The sequence below is a fragment of the Pezoporus flaviventris genome, unplaced genomic scaffold (assembly GCF_033815535.1).
Source record: "Pezoporus flaviventris isolate CSIRO_AGI_PZ_B2104156 unplaced genomic scaffold, CSIRO_AGI_Pfla_v1 ptg000013l, whole genome shotgun sequence".
NCBI classification, from domain to species: Eukaryota; Metazoa; Chordata; class Aves; order Psittaciformes; family Psittacidae; genus Pezoporus; species Pezoporus flaviventris.
In genome coordinates, this window is record NW_026892561.1 from 3,795,218 (window position 1) to 3,810,000 (window position 14,783).

Here is a 14,783-nt window from a genome sequence, read left to right on the forward strand (position 1 = left end):
TTGGTATCATAATCTGAGTTGGGGAGGGAGTTAGCGTCTCTTTGGACCAAAGTGGAAATAAATTTGGAAGAGGGAAAGTTAGTTCTTCTTTTTTTAATGGTTTGGGTTTTTTTTCTCAATTTTTGTGTGGTTCTATTTTTTCCCATTGGATACAAATGGTGCTCTTAAATGCAGCAAGAATTGGACATCTGACTTCCATTCACGTTGTTAGTTCCTAAAATGACCATTTATTTTATCATTCATTGATACGACTGATTACTTCTGAAACCCATGAAAATGCTCAAGTAGGGAAGTGATGAAAGACCAGTGTATGTTTTTGTCATGCTTAAGGCTGTTACAAATGAAGAGGAGGGTGGTTTTCTTCAAATAAATTTGTCTAAATTTTTCTTTTGTTCAGATCATGACAGCCATGAGAATGTAACAGATCTACGTTCTACTGCAAGAGTCACATCAACTCTCTCTTTATTTCTAGGGTTTGAATTCTCATTAGAAGTAAATCTTTAAGGTCCTTATGACTGGGAACCTGACTAGATCCAAAATATTCACTATGCTATAACTCCTTAAGACAACTAGTTCTTTAAAAAGGAAACAAAACAGCCAATACAACCTCCAGGAAAGCATGATACAGACTTGGTATGAAGCCTTGGTGAGGAGCTCATGCACTGATTCCTGACAAAGGAAGTAGAAGAGATTGAAAGATGGGAACTGTAAAATTACTCTTGCTTGTGCAGTGATCTGAATATATGCATGTGATAAGAACAAAGTAGGATCAAACCTGTGTAACTCTCATATAGATTTTTTTTCTTGCTTCCCAGCCATTGTTCATATATTACCAGTATTGACAGTAACTTCTGAAAAGTCTGAGATGTTGGGAAGCACAGAGTGTATTTAGTAGTTGTGTTTTCATACCGATTTCAAATAGCTTGGCTCAAAGTCACTAATCTCGGTCATTCCTTAACTTCATGATCAGTAAAAGTCAATGTGTATTTTTCTCCAAGTTATTGATTTGATCACTGAGATTAATGTATTAGGATTACCTATTAAGTCTGCCAAGTATCAATCCATATGAAATTGTTCCTTGACTCCTGATGATCTCTCTCATCTGGTTAGCCCAGATACAAACTGTTACCCTGGTGCAGTCTTCTGTTGCATTTCATAGACCAGCTGTTTCAGCTAGTGGTTTTCATATGTTTTTTTTTTTAGCTCCAAAGATCAGACAACTGATCTTAACAGTTACGCTTTTCTAATATGCAGTGTTTTCTTATCAGTCTTTCATGGCTTCTTCCCAGAGGTACCCTTATTCAGCTTGCATATTCCTTGTTACATCTATCTAGCTTCAGCTTTGTTACAGCTTCATACGCTGCTGCAGCAGAGTCCAAAATAACCCTCTGGTTTGCGCATGATTTTCCTACCCTGCTTTGTGAAGCACTCTGAAATCTTCCAGAAGGTTGTTAACTAAAATAATGTTTCTGTAGCAAAACTGAAGTCTTATTTTTTCTGCCAGATGCAGGATCCTGCATGAGTATTGGCCTCCAAAGTTTGTCCCATTATTTTTAAAGAGGTCTTAAAATGTTAATTTTCAGTGGAAATAAAATACCTGATGTTTGGCAATATATCAACATTTTAGGACCTAAAAGCAGCTGGAATTGGGATAGTAACATTAACAATCTGGTTTGGTAATTTTCTTGATTTTTACAGGAAATATATACCCTTCCTTGGGGGAACAATGTTAGAAACTGTATTTACCCTTTATGTTGCAATTGAGTGTGTTGTCAAAAGGATAGTTGCATCTTGATAGTGATCTGGTGACATATGTCTCAGTAGCAGTTGCCTGTTGTCTTTCCTAATGTGCATAAAGGTCAGTTAAAAGTTTCCACAGAGCTCTGATTTTTTTCATTTAGGTTAGTAATAAGTATATTGTTCTAAATGACCATTCCTACTGAGTGGAAAAACAAACCAGGACTTCAAAATGTATCTTTTCTGTGTCAGTGCACTATATGTAGAACGAACAAACAAAAAACTTCAAGTAGTATCATCAGTTTTATTTTGTTAGTAGGAGTCTTTTAAGGCATTCTCAAGTAAATTCGTAAAATTGTTTTGGCAGTAAGTCTTTGTTGTTTGATCTCTTTTAACCCTAATCGCATCTTCCTTTCAATCTCTAATGTCACAGCTAGCTCACACTCTCATTCTTCTATACCCTATTTCAACCTCCTGCTTGTGTGCTGCTAAAATGATTTTTTTTTTTTCTTCTCTCCACCCTTTTTTTTTCCTTTATTTTTTTTTTTAATACTCGTGTCTCTTGCTTCAATTTCTTAAGAATGTGTTTTCCCTTCTTCCTCTATAGGAATTTGTTTCTTCTTTTAACCTTCTATTAAAAAATTCAAAGGGTCATGTGGTTTTAAGTTCAGAGGGGATTATCACAATTAGGTCTCCTAGGCACTACAAGCAATGAATAATAATAATTATGTAGGCTGAACCTGTGCACAGTGCAGGCCATATAGCAGCAACCGGTAACTTCTGCATCAAGTTCAGAAGACTGGAACTTGTATTTAGCAGTAACACTCCTCTAGAAGGTAGTTAATTTAGAGTATTTAAGGCTGGAGATCTGCAAGGAGGTTTCTTTATTCCACAGTGTGCATGTGTGGTGGCAGAAAACCGAGGCACTCAAAAGTAAAAGAACATTTCAAAGATAATGAAACCGTTCTAGATAGAATTTGAATATAGTGAATAATATAATGTAGTGAATATACTTAATGTTGACCACTTGCTGCAGCCCAGGTAAAGGCCACCTCCAAAGCAGTGGCAAAAAGTAGTATGTGTTAACTTGAAGAGAGCTCAGATTAATTATCAAACCTCAAACCTTGTCTGGGCAGGGAGCTGAAGTCAGGAAGAAGTCTTGCTAAATCTTTGAGGGAACACCTCATATACTTGGAACAGCGGTCTTAGATTATTTTGTGGGTATAGATATATGACATGAGGCAATCAGAAGTTCACATGTAAAAAGATTCAGTAAAGTTTAGTTGAAGCTTTGCTTTTATTTTCTGTTTCAAAAAAAAATGCACAAAAATATACTAGTATAACCCAGTGAATCATTTTTTATTGTGGGTTGTAGTAAGATACTGACTTGGCACAGACCTATTAAAAAAGGCCAAATGACATCCAAGAAAGGTTGGTTTAAAAGTAGTTAAAAATATGAGGTCCAGTGAATGAAATAGCGAATAATGAAATATTAATAATTGTGAAATTTCTGAATGTAGTTTATTCACAGAGTTATTTCTGTTGCTGAAGGGAAGCTGCCAAATGCTCTTTACAAAACGTAATGAGTTGTAGATGTCATTACATTTCATCAATTTTTAAATCATCTAGTGATTAATAAACTAGATAGGCTTGGTAACAACCTCCAGTTAAGAAAAAAATCTATATTATTTGGAGAAGTGTTACAGCTTAGAAATATAGTTGCTCAATGAGGCTATAAAGTGAGTAGGTAGAGTCTCTAAAGGTGTCTTTCTCTCAGCGGTAGAAGTAGACAGAACATAGCCAGCCAGCTTAGGAAAGAACCCCCCCGCAGTTTGTTGTTTGAATTCTGGACATTTAAAGTTTGCCAGTAGTATTTCCCATAAATAACTAGGACTATCTGTAGTCCTTCAGAATTTACATCAGTAAAATGGAATTAATATTTTTGGTTTGGATTTTGTTTGATGACTCACTACGATATAAATTTGGGGGGGGGAATGAGGCTGTAATTGCTTAGTTGGGGAATAAAGAATCTATATGTCTTTCTGTAAGTGGTACTGGTGAGTCTGCCCTTATACCTAGGATCTTATTTTCCTAAATGAGATGGTTTTTACTAAGATTATGATGGTGAATCATCTCTCTGTTTAAGTTTTGTCTGTTTATGGATTCTTTCTCCTGAAAATTTTCCTCCCTCCCCCGTTTAAAAATGCATAATAACAAAATAATACATTAACTTTGCATTTATTTATTCAGCCACTTAAACTTTCTTAGTAGGTACCTGTTTCTTCTTGCCTCATCACAAATTGGAAATAATGTGGATTATGTTAAAGTATTCATTTTAATCCCTAGGTATATGAAGATCTAACTCTACCTTGCCAACAGTGAGAGGCAAAACCATGTACTTCAATCTCTTTTCTAGGTACTGAAATTAAAGAGTTGGAAGCATCAAAAAATGTATTTGCTGGGTTTTGCTTGGTGTTTAATGTGACTTAATTGTCTTTGAACTCTTACCAGCAAAATGTCACAAAAATCAGACATCATTTTCAAAAGCTAAGTTAATTTGAATCCTTGAGTGATGAGTTGAACAAGCTTTCTAATGAAGATACTGGCACAGTGTTTACTGAGTACTACAGTACAATATAACCCATTTTTAATAGCAGCTTAAACTGGCTTTATTTTGGTTCAAACACTGTTCCATACACTGTAAAGTGGAAGTTGGATGATTAGTGGCTTTTCTGTCCATAAGTTGTGTTTCCTTGCAAGAAAGTGGTACACGAAAACAAAGCGGACAGTTTTCTACTGATATTTTTTTGTGTTATAACTTGCCGATGAATTCTGCTTTGTATGTGGCTGGCGTACAGTGGACATTCAGGTTCCTTTAGGAAGGTGTGAAATTGTGTATTATTTTTAATTTTAAAAATGAAACTTATAATTAGAGGGAAAAGAATACTACTTTAAGAAGTTATACAAGTTTTGGTGCTCTTATTTGTTTTGGTTTAACTTGTGAGAGAATAAGCAAGGGATGTGTTTCAGACATTGAATTAAAACCAATTATGTTAGAATTTAATGCATTTTTATTCTGTATTAAGCATTTATTTAAACATCTGTATTAAAAACATTTCAAAGCTTTAGCCTTCTAAAAGGGAAAACTTCATAAATGAGACCAGATAAATAAATGGATGAATAAATGATTCAGACCAGAATCTTCTCAGGGCTATTAAAAAGCAAAAACAGTGATCGGAAGGAAGAGCTGTGAAATAAAAAAATAATTGGCGAATGTACTACAGTAAAACATACATTTGGGTTCTTGTGTATTTCGTAAAAGTGCTGAATCACAACTGACTTCTGGTTGGCAAGCTTGGACAGGAGAGGAGTTCTTTTGCATTCAGTATAGATTTTAAATACTTAGGTTGGAAGTGTATTTTTTGCATTAGATTACAATAGAGTGAATTGAATATATGTGCAAATGTAAGTAGTTACTGTAGCATAGTGAGTCTTCCTTGGAGAATTTGGTATGAATTCTTGAGAAGCAGATGCCATTATTGTGGCATCTCAATTCACTAATTGAAAGTATTCCATAATTCAAACTTCAGTCAGCTGCTAGAAAGAGAGGCTGGTTATCATTTGATGTCTTTAGAATTGCATTATTGTTTATAAAGTAAAGCCTACACTAAAATTAAAATTTGCTCATTTAAATAACCTTTGTTCTTTATGTTTTACTCTAGTTTACTGTGTTTTGGAAATACAGAGAGGCAATCAAAATTTTTCATGGAGCAGACATATACCATTCCCATCAAAGGAATCTTGCATAAAGGGACCTGAAAGTTCTGGTTTGGGTGCTAATGCTGGTTGTGGTTCATAAAGTATGTTACTTGCTATATATGAATATATCCTACTTGTGAGTTGCTGGCTAGAAATTACTGCACATGCCGTTTTTTGAAGTTAAGAAATTCAGTTTCTCATTGACTGCTGGTAGCATTTTCCTGATAAAATCCAAAATACTTTCTCTCTGCTATGGGGAAATTTTAAATATGGATCACTTATTTTAATTTTCTCTCCTAGCTTCTTCCATTTCTGTCCTGTGTCTTTATTATTACTTTGAACCAAATCTATTGCAATAGGTTGTGGCAGAGATGCTAAATCAGAAATTCTTTCTAGTTTTAAATCTCTGTCTTTTTAATAGTTCTTGTTGATCCATAGCTAACTGATATTGCCCTTTTATCTGACACATCTTTTTGTTCATAACTATTGATAACATTATCTTTTCAAATACATTACTTTGTCACTTCCCTGTGCTTAGAAACTTGGTAGAGTCTGTCTCTGCTTCCAATGTATTACTGCCAGATTCCCAGTGCCCTTTGCTATCTGTCAGTGGAATTTTGCCTGGCAGAGATGTTAAGGCTTGAAGACTATTGCTTTAGCTGGGTTTGCCTTTCTTTCCATCTTTCTCCACCAAAATGCTTCTCCTTACTTCACATTTCTTTCTATATTTGCCCCATCCATATCTTTGCTATCCCCTGAATATTTTGCTTGGCTTCTCTGTTACAATGTCAAAGTCAAGATTCTCGCTTTACCATCAGTGCCCCATGCAACCTTGCTCTGTCTGCATCTGATCTCATTTCCCTGCATCCCCCAACTCGCATTCCACATTCCTCACAGTCCTCTGACTTTATTGCTCCTTTTGTCTGCCTTTCATGCACTCATTTTTGCACTGTCTTTCATGCTGCCTATGTGCCTGGAACAGTCTTTAGCATCTCAGCCAATTTACAGCTTTGCATAAATTATATTTAATAATAAGACTAACAAAAGTTCATTATCTACATTATTTCAATTAACTTTGTACCTGTATAAGCAGAAAACAGCCTGAGGGAAACTACTGTTAAACTTTGTTGTGATTTGTTGTGATTCAAAGGTACAGATTCAGGCATGACAGTTCTTTGATGATTCAGCATAAATTTATATTTTAACAATTTGGTAGGTGTTAGATAATGTTTTTTACAGTAGATTTCAGGTTTTTCTAATTCAGAGGCAGAAAATAACTACTTATTCCTAAGTGAAACCGCCGTAAGGTTGTCATCCTCACATTTACCTGGTAGAGATTTCTTACCCTGTGATGCATTTTACTTCATTTTTTCTTGACTAATACGGATGTGGAAGGGCTTTGAATGCTGGATTAACTTCATATCTACAAACAAAATGTATCTTCTCTGTTTAACCTTACTTTTAGAGCAACATACTAATCGGCTTAAAAAAAAGCCAGTGAAAGATAAGGAAATGCGACTCTGCCTGTATCTGTGAACTTTTGTTGGTGTGTTGGCTACTTTGACATATAGGTTTTCTTAAAATATTGAGTTGTTTAATATTTTAACTCCCTTCTAGGAGTTCTCCCTTCTACTTTCTAAATAGTAGAAGGGAGTTAAGGTAAAACTTCATGTGCTTCTCGAGCACCAATTTATAGCTGCAAGGCAGGGCATTCTGCAGGAATCATACGTAATTTTCCGAGTAAAATTGCATCTGGAATATATGGGGTATTTGGTTTAAATGATGGCATTGATACTGTTCACAGCTGAGTTGTGGAACCAAATAGATGTGCCTTTACTTTTTGTTTTTAAATGATCTCATATATTCTGGAGATTATAATCCCAAGGGTGGCTGCCATAGTAATGTGCCAGTCACCATGGCATCTGAACATTATGAAAAGAAATTGTGGGCTGCACAAAGACAATACCACCAATGCGTATTTCAGACTGATCAAAGGTGGGGGACCAAGAAGTTTGCCAATAAATGTAGCTCAGTGGATGGCACTAGAAGTTAGAGTTCTCTTTATACAGATTTTAACAGATTTCAGTCCTTCTATTAATATAATGTGGATTTATAAATAAAAACTTTAACACAGACTTCATCCATTTACTATACTAACTTTCAGCTGCATGAAGAGTATGGGTGTGGGTTTGTGTTTCACTGGCCTAATGAAGAAGCAGTTTATGATTCTGTTTTATACAGTTTTTTTCCTCCTTACCGAATTTTTAATTTTAAACTGAAATTAAGTCACTTCATGAAGAAAAGGGGTTTTCTGGGCTCAACTGGCAAATATTCCCAGTCTTTAAAACATTTTGCAGTCTGCTTTTGTAATACTATTCTAATTATCAAAAGAACCTAAAATTAAATCATTATTTAAAAGCAAGCTTATTTTATCTTAAGTAATTGATTGTGGCTTGTTGTTTGAAAGAGGACTACTTTGGCATGAATTCCAAATCCAGTTGTGATCTTAACTCCAGCAGTTTGTTTAATCAAACATTACCCTAATAAGTCTTACACGGTCCCCTACCCAACCAGGCCTGCCTGTAACAACTAGTTTATTCTGCGACGAGTTGCTCAACAGATGTCATTCTGGTAGAACAATGCAGCAGAATACTTGTGCGTTGGCTAAAATTACTTCAACTTTGATCACTTTTGTCCAGCACATCAGTCTGGCATTGTGCTTTATACCAACATAACACTTTACCCCGAGCATGCCTTTCAAGCTTAGAATAGCAGAGGAATGTTATTGAATTCAGTGCAGTTACAGATGAGTTAATGAAAGAAGGGAAATACTGTTTTTTTCATAATGCCTTTCTGTTGTACTTGGGGCTTAAAAGGGAATTTGAGGAATGTGACTTCTGAGTTATTTATTTTTACTTCTGAGGGCTTTTTGAAAACAATATTATGTAGTTCTGTTGATCCCACGTTTCATTACTGAAGTTGCACTGGTTATTTGAATGTAGCTCATCTGAGAGTTTTATACTGTGAAAATAATAAGCCTTTTTGGGGTGTGACTGGAGAGCAGTTATCTCACAGGGACAGTTAATCCTGGTTTTTAATGAGAGAAAACTAAAATAGTTACAACAGTATTTTTGTGATCACAGATCAATAGCGTTACATTTTGATGGGCTGTTTTGGGGTCAGTTCAGAGTAATGACATCTCTTTACCTTGACACTGCTGTGAAACAAATACCGCACAGCAGGCTACCTTCTTGTTAAGAAGCAGTGCATATATCAGTGCTATAGAGTACAATCTTCCATTATTCCACTTTTCATAGGTGTGTGTACATATGAGCAAATATCTAAGGATTTACTATACATGTGTATTTGAAATTAATTAAAATATGTTTTTGATAAGTGATATGTGTATTTTTTAAAGCATGAAACATACATATGAGGAAGCACTAATATGAAGTCCATTTTAATTGCTAATAAGTATTTCAGTATCCTATGTCTAAAATACGTTTGTTGTTTTATTTGTTAAATTAAAATATGGTTGTAATTTTTCAGTTGAATCTTAGTTACCAGGTCAGTCTTCCTGCAAAAACTCATGAACAAAAGCAGTATTAACGTAGAGGCTATTTGATGTATATATGATTTACCAGTTTAAAAAAATAAATGAAAGGAGACATATCTTAATGACTCTTAACATATACAATGAGTGTACAGCTGAGCTAAAAAAACAACCCAAATATATGTCATGATACTGAAATGTCTGGATAAGGAACCCACATGGTCAGACTTTAATCCTTACTGAGATGTAGACTCAAGAGTTAGAAGTAATGTATTTTGCTCTTGGGTAATAAATTGAAGCAATTGTTTTCCACTCATCTGTGCAGAGTATTTATATTTGTAAAGCTTTAAACTGGTAGTATTGAAATTATTATCCACCTAGCATATATATATAAAACTATCCAGAAATGTGAGACAATTCTTCACAGTTTTTACCAAGGGGCACTTTAATAGTGTGAAATACTACTACTATAAGTAGTGAGAATGAGCAACAATAATTGAATGGATGATCTGAGAATTGGAAATACAGTAAGAGCACTGTACTTTGTGTAGATGTGGCATTTTCTTTAAGTTAGTCTTATCCATCTGCCTTAACAACTTTTGGTTAATGTGTCAAAGACTTGGTTCTTGTATCTCTTGGCATTAGACTGTTACAGCACTCATAGAGCTGGGAGTGGGATGCATAACTTTGACTTCCTCAGATATTCTGTCTAGCCAATGGCCATGTAAAATATTAGTAAGGTGTATCAAATCTCACTTGAATCAGTTTGAGAATGCTTTTCTGGATGTAGTGTAGGTTGTTGAGGTCTGTACTTGGACGTAGACCTGTAAAGGTATGGGAAGACCTTGTATTCTTGTGTAGCTTTCTGAAAGACAAACCAAAAGCCAACATTGCTCTCTTTCAGTGGTTTGTTGTTTACAGTTCTGGTCCAGCTGGGCAATATTTACATGAGCTGGTTGCTTGTGTGGTCTTGACATTCGGGTATAAGACATTATTCAGAATTTGAGGTATCAGTCTCTAGCCCAAGTACAAAAATACATCTTTTTGTAATGTAAATAATTGCTTATCACAAAACCTCTGATAAAATATGCCAGCTTTTTTATCCCTGTTAATGTTTTTTTGTGGAAAGAGTTATGTAACTCTTGTGTTTTGCATCATTATTCCTGTATTCCGAATTCCCAGTTCTTTCTTCTTTTCCCCCTCCCTTCCTCCTGACAACCATCATGTTAAAATGATTAGTAGTATCAACTTTTATCTTAATAGCACAAGAAAGGGGTTGATGTAAACATTAGTTTGTTTGCGTTTGGTTAATAAACATTTGAAACATGCTGTCTTCATTGGAAATGTGCTTCTTAACTTGTTTTCATGTTTATCAGACTCACCTTTATTTTTGAGTCTCGTTTAAGGAACTTTTAAAGAAAATAGGTGCATTTCTCATTGCATTAGCTGTAACATAAACTAGCGAAACCTGTAAAGATTTTTACTACCTTCTGCTTTCCTTCTGTTTCATTACTTTGCAATACTTTTTACAGTGAAAATTTGTATTATGAGTTCTTTTACATATTTATGATACTGAAGTAATAATGAATCGTTATAAATATTTTATAGATTTAATTTTTGTTTTCCTTTAACGTAGTTTAATTGCTTTTGGCAGTACTGTGTGAGAACTTGTGAGCGTTGGGAGGAACCTATTTTACAATAATTAGAAAACAATGCACACAAAAATAATGGGATTACGATGAAAATAATGCAGTTTGCCTGTATTGCTTTTGTTAGGACAAGCTCTGATTTTTTTAAGCTTTTAATTCTTTCACCAGGTAAAGCGGAATGTCTACGACCTAACTAGCATCCCTGTCCGTCACCAGTTATGGGAAGGGTGGCCACCTTCTGCCACAGATGACTCGGTAAGTAGCTTTGGTTAAAGTATTGGATTACTGAAGCACATGGAAATTATTCATGTGCATCTAATTCACTGCATGCTTTTGACAAGAAGAAATGTTTACTGCAAGGGTGGTGAGTCAGGGAGGTTACCCAGAGAAGCCGTGGCTGTCCCATCTGTGGCAGTGTTCAAGGTTAGGTTGGACTGGATTGCAGCAACCTGGTCTAGTGGAAGATGCCCCTGCTCATGGCAGGGGATTGGAACTGGATGAGCTTTAAGGTCCTTTCCAAACCAAACCATTCTGTGATATGTTCCTAGACTGAAGCAAGGCTGCACAACACTTTGGAAACTGAAGTCTATTGCAGTGACTGAACTTCAGGAAAAAAAGCCATTGGAGTGCGTGTTAGGTATTTTGCTCAGTTCACTGGTAAACTGCTTAAACCTGTATCTCGCTTTAAGCAGGAGGTGTTCCTGTTAAAATTGGTGGAGAGCTTCACTTGCTTTTCAAGTATCTACTTTGGTTCTTGCTGGAGTAGTTAGAATTTATGGATATTTGCAAGATTATATTTTGAAATGGTAAATAATATGAATACAGTACAATATGTATTCAATTCTCGACCATGTTGCAGGTTTTAGTGTTGCCGCTGCTTAGAAATGGAAGGAAATATTAGCTGAGATCAGTATGAGCCCTTGTTGCCGGAACCAACTAACTGTGAATTGTTTACAAATTCATGAAATTGTGGAATTTAACTGCAGAAATCCATTAGAGTTGCTTCCTTGCATGGTTGTCCCTACAGTGTGTTTTACAGCACATCTTTCAGTTTTGCTCAGATAATTTTCTTCCAAGTAGTATGTTTCCAATATCAGCCAGTGAGGTCCAACTTTAATAAAACAGAAAAACAAAACAAAGTACAAAACAAAGTAACCCCTAAAAGGCTGAAGTAATGATGTAGTTATGTTGTATGTTTATTTTCTGACCTGAGAAAAGTGCAGAAAAATAAAGCATTTCTACTTTTATAACATTCATTTAAACTAGGAGTTGAACCTGAGTATTCTACAAAGTGAAAGCAGAACTGGCTTTGCTTTCTCTGCATATTGCCGTTATCTTTAACGCCTTACTTCCCTGTGCATTTCTATTCTTTACTTGTAAAGGCAGAATTACTATCTTGTATTGCTCTGGGGAAAGTATTTACGCCAACCAAAGCACCCCAACAACCCGAACAAACAAAATAAAACAAAAAAGCCAAAGACTCTCTGAATTTCTAGTATACTTGTGAGGTATGTCTGTGGTAGTGTTTGCAGAAACAGTAGTTAAGTTTGGGAGAGGTGGGTAAATCTATGTCCTTGTATTCAGGAGCATATCTAAGTTGATATGCAGGATCTGAACTAACAGCATGGTGTCATGCGGTAATTACAGTCTTTGGAATGTGGATCCATTTTAATGTTTTATTAGTTTACATTAGCTCAAAAAAGAATTGGAAACTCAACACTTCTAATCTGTTTTCCCACAGCTGTTAGGTTTTCCCTTATTCCCCCCTCCCTTTCTTTTGAATAGGATACCTCACATATGTAAAACTCATAAATCTGTTTTAAGTCTGTTTTTACAAGTGACATTGTTGCAGGTGAATTTTCCCCTATTCATCTTTAATGAAATTGGTGAATGTTGAGTCATCTGCTCCAAAGCTCACTGCTCGAGTCTGGTGGAGCTCAGACTTGTCAGCTGTGTAAACAGATTTGAATGTGTTAGCAACAAAAACATAATTAATTTCTCTCTAAAATTAGAGGCCATAGCTTACTATTTATAAAGATTTAATGTTAGCAGTGACTATCTATGGTTCTGTGACCCGAACATCTTTTCCCTTGCAAATAAGAAATATTTAGTAATAATTGCTTTAATAATTAGTCACGATGTCTTTAGTTGAGTGGCAGATTTTTAAAATCACTTCTTCCATCCTGAGTTTTTAATTTGCTGCATTGTATAGTGCTCCATTGCAATTAAAGAGTTAAAGAAAGACTTGATTAAAATACTTTTTCATGTACATGTTATGCAGCATAAGAAATACTTTGTAATACCACAGGAGGTTTTTGCAGTGCAGTTCTCGTTAACCTTTGGCTTAGCAAACAGGACAACTAAATAGACTTCACATAATTGGATTCCTGTATCATCCTGAGTCTCTTATGAACCAGACAGACTACAGTCTTCTGACATTATCAAGAAATTTAGTGGAGTCAATAGTCATTTAAAACATTGTTGCCTCATCTCCCTTCAGAGTCAAGATAGTTCTCTGCGTGTACTGTCTAATGAAATATGGGATACTGTATGAATTGTCGATAACTCTTTCCGCTCCTTTTGCACACTTTCACCGGGGAAATGGGTATCAAAACCTCCACACGCAGGAGAATGTTTTCATGCTGTGACAGTTTGACTGTGGGAAACGTGGCATGTGTACTCTATGGAAATTAATTTCACCATTTGCAAGGACATATTTTTAGCTTTTATTGTGCCTCAATAGTTTTAACACCGCAGATTATATCTGTTCTGCTCATTAAAGTTCAAAGTAAATGGATGAGTTTTAAATCATTCTTTTTTAACAAGTTTACGTAAGTAAAACTTCGATTATGTTAAAGGCTTAATTTATCTATTTTGGGGTATATATCATCAACTGATATAATGAAGTCTTGAAAATTATCCCAGAAAAGAAATAATTATAATTTGATTTAAATAGAGTCAAAGTTTGTTCTCAGTTTTGATTTTGGATTTTGGAACAACCTTAACATTGCTGAGCTTGTAAAATGAGAACTAAGCCAGAGTAATTTACTAAAATTTCTGAAATGTATCCCATTTCTCTTTGCTATATTGACTGAACTTCTAAACTTGAACTTGTAATTACTGCTATTGCCAAGTGGAATGAGCCATCTTCAAATATGTGTTCACTTAAAAAAAAACAAACCCTAAATCTGAGATCAGTCGTAGGGGGTGTTTTGTTACAGTTTTTGCATGGAAACATTATGATTTAATTTACAGAAGTACAGATAACCTTTTGGGTGTTAGATTTACACATTTCTGTTTGAAGTAAAACTTTTTTCCCCTATGAGGTCACTGGTTTTTGGTTTATTTCCATAGGATGAGTTTTTGTCCCTGATGTTTTGGGTGATTTTTCGTAGCATAGAACAGCAACACTCAATATGAAAAGGAGGAGGAGGGAGGTTGCTTTTGTGCTGCTTTTGTTCTCAGCATTTAAGCTACAACTTTTTTCCTGATTGGTTCATTGTTCTTAGTCATTTCAGCATAGGAATTAGAAATCCCTGCTTCGTAAGTAATGACAGAAAGCTTGCCAAAAAGAAATATATTTCTGCATTGAAAAGATATAAAAGGTTTAGGATGTGGTTTCAGGAGGGGAGAGAGGAGAAAGGCAAAGACAGAAGATAAGTGCCCTGTGTTGTTGATGTGCATCGCACACAGATCCTGTGCAGAGGAACTCAGCATCTCTCCTTCCACCTACTGTGGCAGCACTTTGTTTCCCTAAACTGTACAGTTGGTCAAGACCACATATCCTCATTTCAAGACAAGTAACCATACTTCATTGTATGGAAAAGCATTGGATATTAATTTAGGTAGAAGTAGGTCTATACAGACAAGCTATTTGGCTGTGCTGCTGAAGAGCCATTTTAGACATGATGTGTGTAGCCACTAATGTGTTGAGGTTCTGCATCATCTCCTGTGAACGTGACCGCCTTCAGTTCTGTGATGGCTGTAGCACTTGAGGTTTATGTTCCTTAGCTGAGCTTAATAAAGACTTCCAGTTTATAGTCAGAATTCTCAAACACTTATGTATGATCTAATTAGCACTGCTG

General features: G+C 35.4%; 1 protein-coding gene across 1 annotated transcript in view; it reads left to right on the plus strand.

The window, feature by feature from the left end:
- Positions 1-14,783, plus strand: part of FAF1 (Fas associated factor 1) — a 169,834-nt gene that overhangs the window by 73,429 nt on the left and 81,622 nt on the right. The window contains exon 8 of the mRNA XM_061451261.1: positions 10,867-10,953. Coding sequence (XP_061307245.1) covers positions 10,867-10,953 — 87 coding nt within the window. The remainder of the gene's footprint in view (positions 1-10,866; positions 10,954-14,783) is intronic.